This window comes from Lonchura striata, chromosome 6 (genome assembly GCF_046129695.1).
Source record: "Lonchura striata isolate bLonStr1 chromosome 6, bLonStr1.mat, whole genome shotgun sequence".
Lineage (NCBI taxonomy): Eukaryota > Metazoa > Chordata > Aves > Passeriformes > Estrildidae > Lonchura > Lonchura striata.
The window spans coordinates 13,975,067-13,994,186 of record NC_134608.1 but is presented as its reverse complement, the minus strand read 5'-3'; the positions used below and the strand labels follow the sequence as shown (position 1 = coordinate 13,994,186).

At 36.1% G+C, this 19,120-nt stretch overlaps 1 protein-coding gene across 1 annotated transcript in view; it reads left to right on the top strand.

The window, feature by feature from the left end:
* Positions 1–3,695: 3,695 nt before the first annotated feature.
* VRK1 (VRK serine/threonine kinase 1) overlaps positions 3,696–19,120 on the top strand; it is a 33,377-nt gene continuing 17,952 nt past the window's right edge. The window contains exons 1-8 of the mRNA XM_021549638.3: positions 3,696–3,781; positions 8,968–9,126; positions 10,578–10,633; positions 14,783–14,852; positions 15,233–15,320; positions 16,734–16,842; positions 16,983–17,075; positions 18,084–18,216. Of these exons, the coding sequence (XP_021405313.1) occupies positions 8,973–9,126; positions 10,578–10,633; positions 14,783–14,852; positions 15,233–15,320; positions 16,734–16,842; positions 16,983–17,075; positions 18,084–18,216 (703 nt within the window). The 5' untranslated portion in view covers positions 3,696–3,781; positions 8,968–8,972. The remainder of the gene's footprint in view (positions 3,782–8,967; positions 9,127–10,577; positions 10,634–14,782; positions 14,853–15,232; positions 15,321–16,733; positions 16,843–16,982; positions 17,076–18,083; positions 18,217–19,120) is intronic.

The following is a 19,120-nucleotide window of genomic DNA, read 5'->3' as shown; positions in this document are numbered from 1 at the left end:
TTTAAATAGCATATAGTGACAACACTACTATTTAGCAGAGAAGTGTTTGGAGGTATGCTAATGACCACAAGAAAATTTCAAACCTCCATAATGTGCTTTAATCACCAGCTGGAGATCAAAAGCCACCATGTGATTTTATACAGCATGGGCAGCTTCCAGAACTGCCTTACATGGAAAGAGATCAATGGTAAAATTGGTAGATACAGCAAAGCTTTGCAATAAAAGCGTTTTATGTATCTTGTTCAAAGTATTTAAGTGCCTTTTAGATCACTGATTGAACCATAGACATTATAAAGTGGAACCTTTTAATACCAAAATAAATTTGCAGAGTAAAATTCCATTACAGGAAAAAGCATTGCACTGCAACAGGACAGATAATAATTCTTTCACATGTAATGGAATATAAGAAATGTTTGATGATAAACAGAAGTTCTTTGCATCGTTACAGCTGGATCCTATGCACTGCTGTTTGTGTGCATGTGAGTGAATCTACTGTGTAGGATATACAGTGCCCCCAGATAAAATGCATTTCTACCTATAAATATAACTTTAACTGGGATGGGGGGAGACACTTCACAGTCAAGACAATTCAGTCATTTAAGTCAAGAAAAACTGCCTATGCATATGAGTTTGGACCTTGACCAAAGAAAACATAGAATGCTTTAGAAACTCATAGAAGTCCTTTAATTTGGATTAATTTAATGCACTTCAAACAAGCTCTCATCTTAGAAGCTTCAACTTATTTAAAATTATTTCCTTTAACAGCTTCAAATCATGTGTCTGTTAGCATCACAAAACTACCAGGAAAAAAGTGAAACTTCCAATGGATCTCTCTGTGTAGCTTTTCTTTCACAGTGTTTTCATCAATTCTTCTAATACTTCATCCCCTTTCTATTGAATTATTGGGTACTCTGTAGAGATTGGATGTCTTCTACCCCATATTCCATTCCTCTCTTTAACAAATTAACTATTCTGGGAATGAAAACAGATGATATTTTAAAAGAGCTGCAAGATATAAAAATATTTTTCCTGCCTCAGCATCTTAATTTTGAATTTTAAATGTTTTGAAAAGTACAATTAATGATGTCCTTTTAATTCATAATATAGAATTAAGAGTCAAGCAAACCAGGTCTTACTTTGAGATTTGTTCCTAATTTTTTATACTTCAAGCTAAACAAACTTTACTCAGCACCTCTGTGTCTGATTCTTAATTTGTAATACGGGGTAAATATTTATTTTGCTGAAGTGATTCTTTATTACATTCTTTAGGAAATTGACCTTAACAAAGGCCAATATTTTACCTCCCTTTGGTGAGGAAAACTTAGATGATGTCCTTATCTCATGGGGAACTTTTTAGACAGATATGCATTAACTTCACTGAGTAAATAAATACTGATTCATCAAATTGATTAAGTATTCAAAATAACAGTTTCTTATTCACTGCATTCTGAAGGAATTAAAAAACATAAATTTATATTCCTTCCCAAAAATACAAAAATTAGCTTAAACTTGTAAAGACACCTGGAAAGATTGGCAAAACCAGTTTTGTTCCTATCTACCTTTTAACAGCACTTGGACATAACTGGACGTTGTACTGGTCTCCTAAAATACACACAAGCTCAGAGGTTACTGGGTAAATCAGTTTAAATTCTTTCGAAATGTATATTAATGGATAAACAAGACAACTCTGGAGTGCCACACTGATATTCTTAGAGAATAGTGATTACTCTTTTAAAGCTTAATAAAAGCCCATTAGATGAAAAAAGCCACAGCCTTAATTGAATTTATACAACCACTTTCCTGTGAGGAAAATAGCATGAAATGTGAATGGGAGGACAAAAAGTAAGTTTGCAGTGAATACATTTTTCCCTTAGTGTCAGTATATTCCCACTGCAGGATGATAATGGGGATATGATGGGAAGTATAATTCCTTGTACACCAGAGCAGGTGGTGTGCAGTGGGTGCATGGCAACAAAAGATACTGAATCAAAAACTTGCTCCTTGGAAAGTGATCATACCACTGCTCTTTTTCAGACTATTTATGGACTCTGACCATAAGTTTTTTAGCAAAATCTTCTGTGGTCCAGTAACTCGTGAGTTCTGCAATTTGAAGAAAATACTGAGATGATTTTTTGCTACAGTAACCTTAAGCTCTACTTCCATGTGTGGTCCTCAGCCCCCAGTTAGGACAGCTGAGTGTAGTGCATGTGTACCCTTTTATCAAGTATCCGTGGTGGCACAGTCTCTCCATTCATTTTGGAACTGTTTACTAATTTGTTTTTGTGGTTTTAATGCTTTGTGCATGTCATTGTATGGCATGGTGTTTTAGCAATGTATATGCATTTTTCTTCTCATTTTGCAAAGCAGAAAAATAAAGAAGATTGCAGAAAGAGAACATATATTGGAATTATAAGACATTTAATTCTATAATTTTTCAGAGAACGGAAATGTGAAGAACATAATTTACTTTAGACCTTGAGTACTACATTCTATTAAACTAAAATGTGATTAATATGTAAAAGTGGAATATTTTTATTAAATTTATCATTTAATTTTCCTCTAGCAGCATCTTAAAATGGTTTCATGATCCCAGTAATTCAATACCAGAGTGGATGGTACTGCAAGTGAAATGCTACCATGGGTGGTAGTGTTCTTCACTTAGTTCAAACAAACTTTTGGTCTTTCCTATAACAGGAGTACCCTAGAACATACAGAACAGCTCAGATTCTTGAACATCTCTAGTAGCACTTAGTATTTCAAAAATACAAATCTAGTATTCTTAATGTAACCCAGGTGGTCAAGGAAATCTATTGTCATGATGAACATACCACAGAATGACAGTTCTTTGTTTGAGGCTGTTTAGTACCTCTAAAACTGCAGCATGTGAGGATGGTGGCCATGAAATCATAATGCCCTTTTAATGGTTTGAAACACCCAGTAAATCAACAAAACAAATGCATTGTCCTTTTATTTTCTTGCCTCATCCCCTAAATTCCCTGGTTTGCCAGGGAATAGGAAATCTTTTGTCTTCTGCTCCCCTCTCTGACTTCACAGCTCGGCAGAATCAGGGGTGGATGCGCGGACATTTGTACCTGACTATGAGAGGAGGAGGAATCACCGTCCCTGGCGGAGGTTAAGGAAAGGTTGGACTTAGTGCCCTGGTCTAGTTCACCTGCTGGTGTTCGATCATAGGCTGGATTCGACGATCTTTCCTAACCTAACTGATCCTGTGGTATCAGCTTGAGAAAGGCCTTCCCAAACTTACCACAGCGTAGAAACCAAGGTTTCCTGTAACTCTCAAAACTGTTTCACTGAAAAGAGCTGTGAAGCACCAGAACAGGCTGCCCAAGGCAGTGGTGGAGTCACCACCCCTGGAAATGTTCCACACGCATGGATGTGGATTTCAGGCACGGTTTTGCAGTGAACACGGGTGTTAAAGCTCTTCTCCAACCCAACCGACTGCAGGACCGCAAACAACTTCAGCTCCTGAGCGATCTCGGGCCGCGGTGCCTCTTGGGAAGTGTGGTTCGTGTCGAGCCTCCTGCGGCTACTTTCTACAGCTATGGACTACACTTCCCAGCAGGCATCGCGACAAGGGCGGGACGGAGGCGGCGGGCAGCGCTCGGCGGACCAATGAGCGCGGGCGGTGCTGGGAGGTGGCGGCGGGGCGGGCGGGCCGCCCGGGGCCGCGGGCAGTGCGGGAATTTCGGAGCGGGAGGAAGGAGCGGCCGGGCCGCTGGCGCAGGAGGTGCTTGGAGCCGGCGGCTGCCTCTGGGTGCAGGTGTTTGCTTTTTTTTTTTTTTTTAAGGAGGCGAATTTTAGGGCACTGTTTCGCCGTGCCGAGCATCCCCGGCCCTTGTGGCGGATTGCGGGCGGTTTTCCCCCTTCCGTCGCGGAGGAGGCCGGTGCTACCGCGGGGCCCGCCCGAGCCTTGTTCCTCCCCGGGGGCAGGGAAGGCCCCTTCCTCTTCCCTTCCCCTTCCCTCCCCTTCCCTTCCCTCCCTCTCCCGGCCCAAGCCGTGGCCGGCGGGGGGGAACAGGGGCAGTGGGGCAGCGCTCCCACAGTTTCACCCGTGAGGTCTGGGGACCCGCCGATCCCTGCTGTGGGCTCTAAAGCGGCCTTAGGCAGCGGCCTATGTTGTTTTACTTCCCGTTTTTTTGTTTTTTTTTTTTTTTTTTTTTAGCACTAAAGCTTGGAGGAGGAGGCTGAATAAAAGCTGTGCTCTGTGTCACTTTAGAGGTTCGTCACTTTCGGGACTGTCTCGGTGTGGCAGCACCTTGGCTGGGAGGTGTGCCTAAATTTTGCTTTAAAGTAATTTTTTTTTCATACACACCTACAAATCACAAACAACTGTAATTTTAGGATCAGGGAAGGCCTGGTGTGTAAGAATTGAGCTAAGTTAGTTTCTGTCATTGGTTATGGTTTTTCTTAACTTTCTACTTCTTGCAATTTGACTTCCCTGTGTAAGACTTCAGCAGTTGCAGACAGGGTGAGCTCTGTTGTTCTCTTTGGTTTTCAATTTATGCTTAAGCACTCTAAGAACTGTAGGCTTTTATTAATTTATGGGGAATCCATGGATCCTTTTTATGGCTAAGAAAAATATAAAAGCTGTTGTGAAGCTTCCTGTAACTATTACTGTGTCAAAGGGCTTGTGCTATCATCTGAAGGAATAAGCTGTCCACTAAATTCTTGGGGGTAAATCTCTAAGTGAGGTAGGATTCCTGATGAATTTCAGAGCTGATGATTTTTATACAGTGTGCTAAATTATCAAAAAGCCTTTAAGTGTCTCACTCACATATGTTAGGTATTTGCAGTTGGTGTAGGGGTGAGGTGATTTGGAGTGATATGATTTGGTATCTTACAATGATCACTGTTTTTTATTGCAACAACTGAGTGATGATTAAAATTTTCAGGAGAACCTTAAATAACCTTAAAAGAAACTTTAAGAAAAGTAATGTTTTCTTGAGAAAGCAATTTAAAATTAGTAGCACAGTAGTTCCACTTGTAAATGACTGTTTCCTACCTGTGAACAAGCTGCATTCTGAAATACTATGTTATCTTGGTTTATTCAGCAAAAAAAGGAAAAAAAGGCATTTCCTTGGTCAACTGTGGTGCTGTTGTGGTTACATATTTCTCAGTAATTGTGGCCCACCAATGGCATTTATTTGTCTAAAAATACTTTTTTTCTTTGGGGCAGAACTGTAGTGCTTCCTCTTCTGTGAGTGCCATAAACTGTTCAGTATCTTAATCAGGAACTTAGATTGGAGAGGTTTTCACAGAGAGTCAAGGAATGTTTGATTTATGCAAGAAAGTCTTTGTTCACTGTTCACCTCACTTGGTTTGACAAGTCACCAACACATCAGTTATTTTTTGGGTTGCCCCTCCCATGAAACAGCTCTACAGTTTTCAGGAATCTTTAAGTGTCATATTCTTTCTACCCTACTCATTGAGAAAAAGTTTAGTTTTGTTTTCTCCTTGTCTTAATTTTTTTTTTTTTAGGCAGATGTGGATTTCTTGCTTTGACTAACGACCAATTTAATGGTGCATAGATTTCAGGTCTTGCTGGAGCTACCTGCTCATCTGGGAGCACAGCATGCCTTCACCAGCATGCCTTCTCTGGGTTGACAATGAAAATATGTCCTACTAAGATAAACAACTGTAAAAATTACAGTTTCCAGAGAATAAAAGAGGATGATCAGGAAGCAACCAGTTTGACTTGACACACAGCAGAAATTCCTTCAAAATAAAATTTCTTTCAGAGTTTTGTCTATAATGAATGGCAACAAGACTTGAGAAGTGGCTATTCATATTTATTCTAAGAGGTCAAGTATTGCTTAAGTAGCAATAGTAGCAGGCAACATTTGTAAAGATAACACCACTGATATGCAGACAATTTTACATGTGTAGTGCTATTTCAAGTACAGTGTATTCTGTTTCTTCCAAGATGTTTTATTAGGAAGAAGCCTTTGTAGTACTGAGAGGCTTCTGGAGAGAGTTTAGACAAATAGACTTCTGTTATTCATACTTTTTAGTAGGAAAATCTTTGTTTTGAGCACATTTTAGCAACAGAAACTGCTGCTGTTTACAATCATGCACCTTGAATATTGTTCTTGTCAGGCACCTTAGCTAAGTAGGGTCAGGTCTGACACTTGAATGATAGTACAGTACTTGACATCCATGGCACTGTTTTCAAGGACTTTAGCATGATTGCAGGAACTAATGAATTAAACTTCACAATACCTGTGGATGGAAAATACTTCCTTTGTTGATGAAAAGAAGTCTTGAGAGGAAAGTTTAAGGTTTTTTTTTTTTCTTTTTGGAGGGATGGTGGTGGTGAATTTTTAAAAGTGATTTTAGGGAGAAGTAGATGGCTTTATTCCAGTTCTGCAGTGTAGAGTAGACAGCTCTATGTCATGTTTGTTGGTGCAAAAGTTTTCTGACAAACCCCTTGTGTTTGCTGTATTATGATTTGAAAAGCATATAGAATGATAGAATTTGTAGTAATTTTAATTGCCTTTTTAAATTTTTTTATTGTGTTTTTTTTTCTAGTTCTGTCTTTTCATGTAGAAAATTTCTGTGGTGTCCAAGTGTCTTTGGTGTCAATCAGTAGAAGATATTTGAATGGATTTATCCAAATAAATGTGAAAGCATGTGCAGCCATTGCTTAAATATTTCCTTGGCTAACAGCTTTTTTGCAAGAGATTGAGTGCTTAGTATTGTGCATGCTGCCCATTGCAAGCGATCAGTGTTTGGCACCTATGGCCTACTGATAGTTTGACCAACTTGTAAGTAGGCACAGTGCCATGTTAACAGATGGGTATGAATACAGACAGCCAAGAAACCATGTATGTGTATCCAGTGTATTTGTTAAGGGCAGGGTTCCCAGCTGGGGACATTCAAACTTATGTCCATTTTGAATTTTTGCTTTTATGGATAAAGGGAAGTTGTCATTAACAATTTTTTATTTAAATAAATACCTTCAGGCATACAATTATTGACCATGTTAAACAAAATAAGAAGGGGTGTGGAGGAAGAGGGAAGCATCAGCTCTTCCTTTGATACTCTTGAGGAGCTATTTTAACTAAATTTAATTCCTTTTCAAGCAAGGCTGCTATCGAGAGTCTCACTGTGAATGTCAAAGATGTGCAATGTATCAATAGGTTTGTTTCACAGGCTTGCTAGCCTTATTGTAAGAGAGGCTACAAATTTTTCTTTTGTGGGCAACAATCTGTCCAGCATTCAAGCACTTAAGTGCATTTGTTCAAGTCTTGCCTGAATTATTTGTAATAACTCAGAGGTCAAGGAGGGGAGGTTCTTCAAGCCCTCTGCATAGTTCTTATATTAACAATAAATTGTTTCTTAGCTTGACGACAAGTATGCTTATTTTGGATATATTTTGGTATCCTTTAGATGGCAGTGTGTGTGATCTTGTCACACATCTGAGTCACTGGGCAATGCTGCTGATTTTCACACTATCTTGCCTTATCTGAGTCAGCTTTGGGGCTCTAGACTTCTGGTGTATTTCATTAGCACTTCTAATAGTTTCAGTCTGCCCTTTGTTTTAATCCATTTCCGGATTTAGATGTCCTGTGAAGCTGCTTAAGGGTCTGCAGTGATCTTTCTGGCCTGCTCTTGTAAGTGATATCAACATGTAGGCTTTTCTACTGCTCTGTTCCTTCTGACACTTTGACACCATTGCATTCTCATTGGTTTGGTCTTATCTGAGCTGGCTGGAATTGTCTTTGGTGCTTGAAAGTCTCATTTTTCTCCTGCAGAAAATCTGGAGGAAGGATCTTCCTCCAAGACAGTAAACTATGTATCACCTTGAAGATTAAAAAAAGAAAAGGAAAGACAAAGGGATGTAGAGAGGAGTTTCTTGAAGATGCTGTGGATAATAATGTGGATAAAGCTAGTCTTAAAATTTATGTGTAAGGTGTGTCTTGATAGTAGGGAAGAATGTTACTGTGTAGAAGTGGTATGGAAAAGTAACACAGAATTAAAACATCCTGTTTTGTGATAATGATAAAGCTTGTAAAATGTAGGTATTGATAAATATTAATATCTTCCTGTGATGTATTTCATAGAAGTGTTTTGTTGAAGTTTCTCGTTTAGATATAAGTAATGTATTCAGATGTGATTCCATGACACAAAGATTCTTCTCAAATTAACAAGGACCCTAAAAAAGAAGAACTTTGGCCTGGAATTATGTGCCTTCTTTTCTGTATTTATGCCTGTATTGAGTGACTGTGGTTGTCTGGAGACTGCTTGCTGCCAGAGTCCATTACTCTCTGACTAGGTTCTTTAAGATGTTCCATGTACAAAGGATGTAATATTTAATATCAAATTTACTTCTTTGAAGATACTTGATGCTGTGTGAGTTTTCTGATTTAGGAGAGTGATATAAAATATACTGAAAACAATACAATTGGTAAGTTACACTTGGCAAAATACAGCAATTGCAATACACAGTTCAGTCACAGTACAGATTCTCATTACTGGTCTCTGTAGTATGTGGTTTTTTACACCTGAGAGGAACTCTTCCTATTACCACTGAAGACTTGCAGTTTTTCAGTATGCAAGTTTAACTCTAGGAAAACTGGTAGGCTTTATTTCATGAAGTTACTTTTTTCTAAGTTTAGACCTGTGATTTTTTGAGATTGATAGAATGTGATAGATTCTGAGATCTTTTAGCATGTATTATACAAGGTCTTGTAATAAGTTTCTCTTGTGAAGATTTTTGCTGTCAAATTTTTTTGTGATGCCTGAAAAAATTAGTTGTTTCTCGCATTTAATTCATGCTGATGAAACTGCTTACTGCATTTCTTTTTAAGTATCTTTGTAGTAACAAATTAGAGCTTAAACAACCCATTCTTTTTTGTATTTCTAGCTGGTTTCTATGTAAAATAAGTTGGATCAACATGTAACCTATTTTTTTTTTTAATTTTTCATTCCCTTCATTTTCTCTAGGGAAAATGCCAAATAAGAAAATGGCTGGAAAAAGAGCACCTGCAAAAACAAAACTTGCTGAAATGTTTGGTCTGGGGGAGGTTCTAGCAGATACATCAAGAAAAGAATGGAAATTAGGTGTCCCTGTAGGGCAGGGAGGCTTTGGACGCCTATACCTTGGTAAGTGCAGCTGTCTTTGATGATTCTTTAAAATGGAGAATAGATGTTTATCCCTATTCAAAACAATGAAAAGCTGACCCTAAGTTAGAAATATGAAGTGTATTCACATGATCTTTTCTACTAGAACCTTAATGGTGTTCGAAAAGAATGACAGAAATAAACAAATGGTCACTTAAAACACTAGTTTTATGAGCTTCTAATGATAGTTCATTCTTTTTTTAAAATCAAAATCTTCATTACATTTTAGCCATGGAAAGGAAAGTTAAGTATTTATTTCAATTTGAATTTTCGTCTGGCTGAAAGACTGGATTTTTGCATGATTGTCTTTATAGTTATGAATCCTGAACTGAAGCTGTCAGTGCATATTATCTGGAGGCTACTGATCAGCCAGTACTTGGATTTTTGGCTTTGGTATTGCTTTTATTTTTCATTGCCTTGTGAACTTTTGGTATGCCATATACTTTTTTTTAATGTAACCAATGCTAAAAGCAAGGTGTTGAACTTTACAGTTTAGAGCCTCAGTTCAGGTCTTGTTTTGCAATTCTGTTACAAGAAAAACTTCCTAAAGTGGAATAGTCTTCCATACTTAGTATCTCTTTCACTTGGACAGATGAACAGATAAGAGAGGTCTTGAGACTTTCCTGCTTCATTGCTCCTAGTCATTTTTCAAACAATTCTGAAGCGATAAAAGTTAATGTGATCATTATAATATAGTCTTCCTCATCTTGGGGAAAAGGTTGTGCTGGATTCATACTGAGTTGGAAAACAGGAAAAAAATCTGTCCTGCTTTTAAATTGAACAGACTGCAGCATAAGTGGGTTAAGGAGAAAAAACAGGACCAGTGGGTGGCTTTTTGCCAAAGAAGCTTTCAACTTCTTACTCAGCCTCACTCAGTGAGCTACTAAATTTACTGGAGCTCCAACTCACTCAAATTCCTGCTTTGTTCAAGCCAAAGTTTGCTCTTTGCTTCCCCATCATTTGCACAAAGCTGTGACCCTGACTGTTCCTGCACTTTGTACTTGCCTAATTCATATCTGTATCTTCTGTCACAAATACTAACAACTTAGTAGCAACAGAAGGTCACTTTTGGATACGTGACATGGCAGCATGGAATTTTTTTCTTCTTTATGTTCACAAATGTGTATGTTTATAATAGTCCTAGAAAGCAAAAGAAACACTGTTGGATAGGAAAAAGTTACTGGATAAAAAAAGCCTTCCTTTAATAAACTGTCTGTACTCTTCAAAAAGAAAGGAGTATGCAAGAATGCAATATCTGTATTCAATAGCCTTCATGTATAGAGTGATTCTCTTACCAAAGGCTAAGGTAGTGCTCTATGTTCATGTCAGCACCTAGTTACTTTGTTGTATGTTTGTCAATCCTGAATAACAAGTGAGTGTATGCTGTGACAAGTTTCCTCTCCTACTACTAATAAAAGCTTCCTTTTTAACAGCTGATGTTAATTCTTCAAAGTCGGTTGGCAGTGATGCCCCTTATGTTGCAAAAGTGGTAAGAGAGCATTTGAACCTCTACTTCACAATTTGAAAATACTTGTTCTAGAATAGAATGTGTAATTTAAAACATATTCTGAAAATAATGCAATTGCAAAGTGCTGTGTAAAATTAAAGTGTGGGGATACAGAGTAATGCTGCTGAGAATTGTGACTTCTATGTATGAGGAGCATCCTAATGGCACATCAGTGGAGTTGAAAAGGATCAGATTCTGTTTCATTTGCTTCCTATAAACAACACAAATATCACCAAATGAATGAAATCTGTCTAGCTTTTGGAGAATTTCTGTGATTCAGCAGTGAGTCTCTGTGAACTGTTGCTCACCACTGGATGTTGATAAACTGACAGATGGCTCGTGACTAGAAACAGCAAAACTTTAACTCCTGAGGTCTCCTCAAAGTTCTTTAAATGTTTTTTCATAAACCACATATGTGTTCTAATTTCTGTTGAACTAAAGTAACATTGACATATTTTTAAACCTAATGATTAGAGAGACAAAAAGCATTGTTAATAGTTTATTTTTAGCCAATTGTAGCAAATAATCAAATTCTTATTACTTGAAATTTTCTTAAGGTTTTAGTCAAAAAAATGTTATTTACTTGGATTTGACTATGTCTTTTCCTAAGGTATATAAGTATTTTTTTCTTAAATTTTGCCAGAGTATTGTGTATAGATTTGGTAAGATCTTACAAAATCTTAGTAAAAAAACAAGGGAATATGGGAATAGTCATAGTAGATCCAGGCCCTTCATTTTCTTGGTGGCAATTCTGTTCCTGCAATAAAAGTAAATACCAGAAAATTGTACAGTGTAAAAGATTAGTTTTTCAGTGCAGTTCAGAAATGGACTGTTTTAACGTTTTATTTATTAAGCTGTATGATGATTCTGAAATACCTTGCTGCAGTAGCCAACCACTTTGTGCATATGTTAGTTCTTTTAATATTTGTTCCTGAAACTATAAGGTTAGGTTAAATTAGAGTAAAATACATTTTGTTTAGTATGTGCCTTTAATCTTGGTATTTACATCTGCTGACTAAGGGGAGATTCTAGAATACTGGTTTTGATACTGTCAGACACCCCAAGGTACAGTTTGTGATGACCCTCCCTCCAAAATGTTTTCCTTTGCTGAAAAAAGCAGTGCTTGCTAAGCAAATGTCAGACTGCCACACTTTCAACATCAATCTGCTGCTGCTGCCGCCTTTGGTGTTTGTGAGCAGGAATTCCAGACAGACCAGGAGCCCCAGTTTGCAGTTGTGTGGTGGCCAGCCTGTCCTCTTACGGGTGGGGATGTCCATTGTGTATCTGTTTTAGAGGCAGATAACAGCAGTGGCTTCTAATTACTGGCTCCTGCTGAGTTTGGACTGATCTGGAAGCAGAGGGCCATTTAACTTCCCTGGAAGAATCCAGTTTGACTTGCTGGGAAAACCATCAGATATGCATTGTTTATGCTGTGTGTAATTGCTATCACCCTCTTTTCATGAGTTTGAAACCCATACGTCTTCTTCTCTCCACTTTGGGCTGTTAATATAAGAGTTGTCCCAACTTTTGGATTGCTCCTGTGCTAGATTGACTTTGTTGCAGCATTTTGTATATACCTCCATTGCTAATATCCCAGATGACTATTCACTTTTAATTTGCCTTTCATAATTTTTTCTTTATGGCAATAAAGAGTAGCCCTAGTCTTTGAGCTAGCCTCACAAATGACCCATAACATATTATGCCTCTACAGTATGGTATAACAAAACTACAGATAAGAGCCCATTTTTTGATGCCTGGGTGGATTCTAGTTTTTCCATCAGCTGAAGCAAAGTGGTTAACAGCTTTGAACAATTATTAGTGTTTAACAAAATATGTGCTTCTATAGTAACGTTCTTCAAATTAAGCTATTAAAGCAGGATGGAAATTGGCTTAGTCTTTGACATATCATCATAGTATTGATGTCTGAGCAGTATGAAATGAATCACAGTTTTTATTAAGAAAAGAAATGCTTTTTAACGTGTGGACCTTTCAGATGCCAGGAGAGGATGCAGGGTTTAATTACACTTCATTACATTGCTGACTGAAAAGGATCAGAATTCTTAAAACACTACTTGAAGTTTGTTCGGTCTTGACATGTACTCCATAATCTTTCATTATATTATATTTTTGAATAAGTTTTATAAGTAGTGTATTTAGAATGACCCTGGGCATAAAGCTGTAGAAATTCGTGTTTGCACTCCTTCTTGACTATTATGGCAAATATTGGATGCTGTGTAAGCTTTTTTTAGCATCAAATTTGCATTTATTTATCTGTTGGTAGAATTAATGGTATTGTGGGAAAACACCTTCATAGTCAACATAAAAATCTGGTTTATGGTTAAATCATTTATCCATTCTCCAAGTATGAAAAGATAGTAGATTTTTGTTTTCTTACCAGAGAAAGGTGTACATTTTCAGCACTGAGCCATAAATTTTTGTGGAATAATTTATTTATGGATAAATACTGTAAGAATTTTTAACACCTACTCTTTTTTTTTTTGCTGTATTTTAGTAGGCAAACAACATTGTTGAAATCTATGTAAATTAAATGAGAATCATATATGTGAATTCATATTCTAGTAAATTAGGGTATTGATAGATAATGCTACACAGGATCAAGTGAATAGTTCAAGTAATGTGTGCTTGAGGTAACTGCAACAGAATTAATCTATTTAAACCTTGTCCTCTGCATATATAATCTCTGTTTTGCTAATTTGTTGTTCATTGTGGATGAACAAACTAACTGTGTAAGTAAATGTGCAGGTACCAAAGTTTGCTTGTGTTGATCACACAAAATGTCTGGTCTTTGGTTTTGGTTTTTTTCTGGTTCCTCCTCACAAGGAGAGGCCAGAAAGCTGTCTTGGCTTCCCTGTTTATCAGGGCAGTGCTGCTGGAGAAAGTGAGGTGGAGACAGGCAGCAGCTTTGTAATCAGGTGTGCAGGCCTAGGGGTGGTGCCCAGGCTGGGGGATCTGCTCCCAGTGTGTCCCGTGTCCAGCCGAGCCTCCGAGCCCATGGCCAGGGCTCTGCATTGCTCCACCGAGACTGGACAGCAGCGAGCCTCCCTTAGCTCAGTGCTACACTCTAGCAACTTGCTGGATCACTGCATCTGCATTTAAAAGTTAAAATTAAACCCATTTAAGATTGGTGTGTATCTATTGTCATGTGATTGTATTATTCTTGAGTTTCTTTGCCAGTAATTGCATATGTTTTGTTATTAAGTGTAGGATGCTCCAAAATGGGTATTTTTACAGAGAGAGAAGTAATCTGGATAGATATGAGTAACTAGACAAAAATAAATTGCTTAAGCTCATCTCAAAATCAGTTACTCAAAAATTACAAAAATTGAGATAATTTTTTTTTTTAAAACCTTTTTCTTTACCATTTCCATGTTCTGGAAATGTAGAATCAAGATACTTGCCCAAATGCTGTTCTTGCAGTATTTCAAATCTTTGGTGTTTTTATAGGAATTTCTCTCTTGAACTTTTCTTGTAATACATGGTTGCATGTATTACTATGGAAGCATTACCATGGAACCATGTATTTCTATGGTTCTTGGAAATGGAACTGAAATGTACTAAATACAAGGTATTTCTGAAATGGAAATAGGTGTAGTTCTTATAATTCAGAGAAATTTTGAAATCCTCTGTTATTTTTATTTTGGTCAACTAATGTATGAAGGGAGCAAAATGCCTTATGTTCAATAAGAATTTAACTTTTTAAAAGATTTTTTCATTGAATCATTTCAGGTGTTATTTTAAAATCACTAAAAGCTACTACAACTGATGCAATCCAGCTGTAATCTGGAGAATCTTAGATAACATTGTTTAATGTTTTCTGCTAAACTTCTGCCAATAATTGTTAATATTTCTATACCTTTCAGTTAATTTCTCATTTTTTACTCTTTTGCTGTGGCATAGTGTTTTTTGATACCCTTAATGTCAAGCCATTTACAATAAAAATAGCTTTTAGAGCTAAATTTCTTTTATAATAAGAAGATATTCTAGTGAGTTTGTCAGCATCAGGTAGAGCATTTGAGGGAGGGTATGTTTTTATAGGGCAAATGGTTCAGCTTTTAATAATTATTAGGCATTAACACAGCAGTTTTTAATGAATTTCAAATTGTCTTAAAGGAACCCAGCCAGAATGGACCTCTTTTTACTGAGTTAAAGTTCTACATGCGAGCTGCTAAGCCAGATGAAAGTAAGCAGTCTATTAAAATGTTTTTAATGACCTAAGCCATTTATGAAAATGAGCCTGTAGAAGTAAAGTAAGGTTGAACTTTGAGAATCTCTTCAGGTAATTTTCAAAATAATTTTTAAATTATTGAAATTGAATTCAGATATACAGTAAATTAGAGGGTTTAGGTAAGAAGTTCTTTGTTGTTGGTAGTATTGTTTACATTTAAACTTGAGTTGCATCTTTCCTTACAATGGAGATGTGATCAACTTTCCTGTATACTCTGTATATACATTTCTATGAAATAAGCAGCTCACAGATATGCAGAAACTGTAAGTGATGTGACCACTTTTTTATATAAGTCTCTACTCATGCAAATTCATTAACTTTATTTGTATTTTCAGTTCAGAAGTGGACTAAGTCCCATAAACTGAAATATTTAGGTGTACCAAGATATTGGGGTTCTGGCTTGCATGAAAGGAATGGAAAAAGGTGAATATATCTTTTGTTGACATATATTGGAATTTATTTCATCCACAAACATTATCTCTTTTAGATTAAGTTACTTTACAAGGTGTATTTTCTGCTTATCTTCATGTTGTTAACTTCTGCTAATTTTCATGTGCATGGCAAAGGTGTGTTTAGGGACTGTATAAATAGATAAATTTTGTTTGTATTCTGTTTGTTACTCCTATTTGTGTTTGTTACAGTCTTTGAGATTTCATTTGTTGTGAACAGTTGCTGTAAAACAATGATGCTATTTATTTATATGTGGTTTAGAAGCTTTTTATATTGTAGTTAAAACAAAGTAAATTTCCAATGTACAAGTCCTGAAATAATATGATGCAAGTTTTTCTTGTTGTGTGCACTTAAAGTGTATTTTCACTCACAAATGTTAAGGACTTGGTGCACTGTAGGGATGTAGGATTTTCTGTAGGGATGGAGCTTTTTCTTGGCTTAATCTGTGAGCTGGAATAATTGCTAGTCTCATGTTAAATTTGTTTTAAGTCTAGGGATAGTTTTTTTAGTTCCATGCCAGGAAAGGTTTTTGTTACTTGGTCTTTGATGCTAATGCCTGTTTATGTAATAATCCTTGTTTCCTAGTGGCTGTTCTCTAAACAGCTGTGCTGCAGAGGAATTTTAGCAGTTCTCAGGCAGCTTACAGGTCAGGCTTCTTAGTGTGGCTCACTGCATTGAGTAGTCACTGTGGATGCCTTAGTGTGTCAGAAATATTGGTGTTTCAATAGATTCTCAACTGTAAAACTAACCTAATTATAAAAACAAAATTAATTTTGATAGCAAAGGTAAACATAGCGGGTTTTTTTATCCTGCAAATAAAAGTGACTTTGCATTCAGTGTTTAATGCATGAATTTCTTTAATATAGCCACTATGAACTCTCATGGTTCTAGAACCAGTTTGGCTATAGCAATGAAAATCAGAACACCTCTGGCAAGTGAGAGGTTTTTGTTGTTAACAGTAGGTCAAAAAAAGTTTGCAATAGATTTTAGTAAAGGAACATTGTAAGTGAACACGTTAAATCACTTAGCCATTTATAAAATCTAAGAAATGTATTTTTGTAAGTAGATGATGCTTGGTTTTGCCTATAGTGAGTTACAATAGGGATCCTTTTTTCTGTGAGTACTTGTTATTTTGTTGCATAACTACAGTATAGAGCAATTCTTTTGATGGATGAACATTTGAGCTGCTGATGTGAAAAAGGTAAGAATTGATGTATAGTGTTAAGAAAACACTGTAGTTCAAGTATTCCCACAGTTTCTTTTGAGAGAGACGTAGTCAATCACTAATTAGTACAGTTAACATGCAAATAAAAATCTTTCCCTAAGTATGCTTCAGTAACTTTGCTGGTTTTTTGGCTTTGATTTTTTTTCCCTCCTGGAATTTAGCTATCGATTTATGATAATGGACCGATTTGGCAGAGATCTCCAGAAGATGTATGAAGAGAATGCAAAGCAATTTTCTCATAAAACTGTACTACAATTAGGCCTGAGAATAGTAAGTTTAAAAAATACATTTTGTTTTCTCAATCTGTCTTCCCTGTGTAAATGTCTCATTCAGTCCCACTTTTGTGCCGAGTCCAGGTCCTCTGGTGGGCAGACCTGGGTATTGCATTTACATGAATTTTGTTTTGTTAGCTTGATATTCTGGAATATATCCATGAGCATGAATATGTGCATGGAGACATCAAGGCTTCAAACCTCCTTCTGAGTTACAAGAACCCTAATCAGGTATTTATAATGCAGTTTACTCCTCATGTTTTAAACCTTCTATTTGACAACAATGAAAGTATTTTGAACCTGTGAAATCTAGCAGAAGCTCATTTTAAAGAATGCATATGGTAACATTATTGCTGCTTGACATTTATATCTAGTAAATATTCTATGATTTTTAATGCATTTTTCTGGACAGTTATCAATTGACTATTTGGTCTAAATATTATTCTAGAGAAATTCTCGAGATTAAAAAAAATTGAGTCACAAATAGGTATTTGCAGGTGGAAGCCTAAAATTATGTAGCACACTGGTAAATTATGTTTGCCTGCCTGTATTGTTACCTCTTTGCTTTGTTCAAGAAATCCATCAGATAAGTGTTCTGTTACTTGGAAAAATTGGTCTTTAAAGTGTTGATTGTTCCACTTGATTTATTGAAGTCTTTCTTTTTTCTGCATTTTTAACTCTCTTTACTATTCAAATAATGCATATTAGAGTTTAAAATTATGGATTTGTTCTTGCTCAAATATTTTAGCTTGTGAAAGATGTAAAATAGTAAGTTATTTCAGTTCTCTTAAAGTAACTGTTGTTATTGAGAAGTAGTAGTATACAGTATTGTTCAAATGGGTCAACTGACTTTAAAGAGGGTAGCACAGTGAATGTGTTTATAACTATGGACATTAGTTCTTTTTTTGCTTGTTACTTGTTTTTTTTTTTTTTTTTTTTTTTTTTTTCAAATCTCATTTTACTGGTAATAACTATTGTACTGTACTCGCCTTCTGTAGCAGCAAGAAATGACTTCCAGATCAGACTGCTTTATGGAAAACAATGAAACCTAACTGACACGTTGTTTTCAAATCATGTGTTAAGATTAATAAAGTACTGAGAATCATTCACAGTTGAACAACTTGCAGTTCTTAATACTATCAAAGAAGTTGTGAGAACGATTGGGAGTTGCATTTATTAATTGTGTATTTTTTGAACTTACGGTTCTTTAACCTCGGAATGCTTTGTGGAAATTATTAGGTGTACTTGGTGGATTATGGACTTGCCTACCGATACTGTCCTGACGGAGTTCACAAAGTATATAAGGAAGATCCTAAAAGGTGCCATGATGGAACTATTGAATATACCAGTATTGATGCACACAAGGGTGTGGGTAAGGATGTAAAACTTTGCAATAGGCATTTGCGTATCCTTTTTTTAAATAAAAGACTTTACAAAACTCAGTGCTGCAAATAAACAAACCAGGTTTCTGATTCTAAAAAAAGGTTGTTTTTTTTTGTTTTTTTTTTTTTTTTTATGGGGTATGCTGGCATTTTTATTTTTTTCTAACTTTTATTAATTTTATTTTTAATGTAACTTTAAGAGCTCCTTAATTTATAAAGATAAGAGATTAAGCATATTGCTTTTTATTAACCAAGTAGAAATGGAATAGTGCTTGTGAGATCTTGATAGAAAAATAGGTCCTGGTTTTAGGAGAAAAATAGTTGCTGCTGCTATCAATGTGAAAATATTTTTTATTTTACTCAAAAAATGTAATTTGATTAATTATGCCTATAATCACTGAACATCAAAAAACAAGAAGTGAGAAAAGGTTGAATATGTAAAGGACAGGTTTATGTTTGATTAATCATTGAGGATTTATAATGAATCTCAACTTCATTTACTTCTTAAATTTTGCTTTATTAGCATAGGAGTGTTTTCTGCAAAAATAACAGTTGTTGAAAATAGCTGTACATTACCAAAGACACCTTGATCTGCCAATATATATGCAGGGACCACAGACTACACTAGAAATATGTGGATTGTTTTGGTGTTGTTTTTTTGTTGTTGCTTATTTCTGGCTGAGGTTTTTTTGTGAAGGCTTTGGGTTCTGATCTCATATGGTCCTTTGTTCAGTTTTCAGGCCTCAGTATTATAGAATATTTTTGGGGGAGGTGGGGGTTTCAGCACTTTTACCTTTTCATACACAAAGGGAAGTAAAAACTATTTTGAACTGAAAGTCAATCACTTCACTAACTTGTTCTATTTTTTCCACAACCTGAGTACTTAAAAAGCTT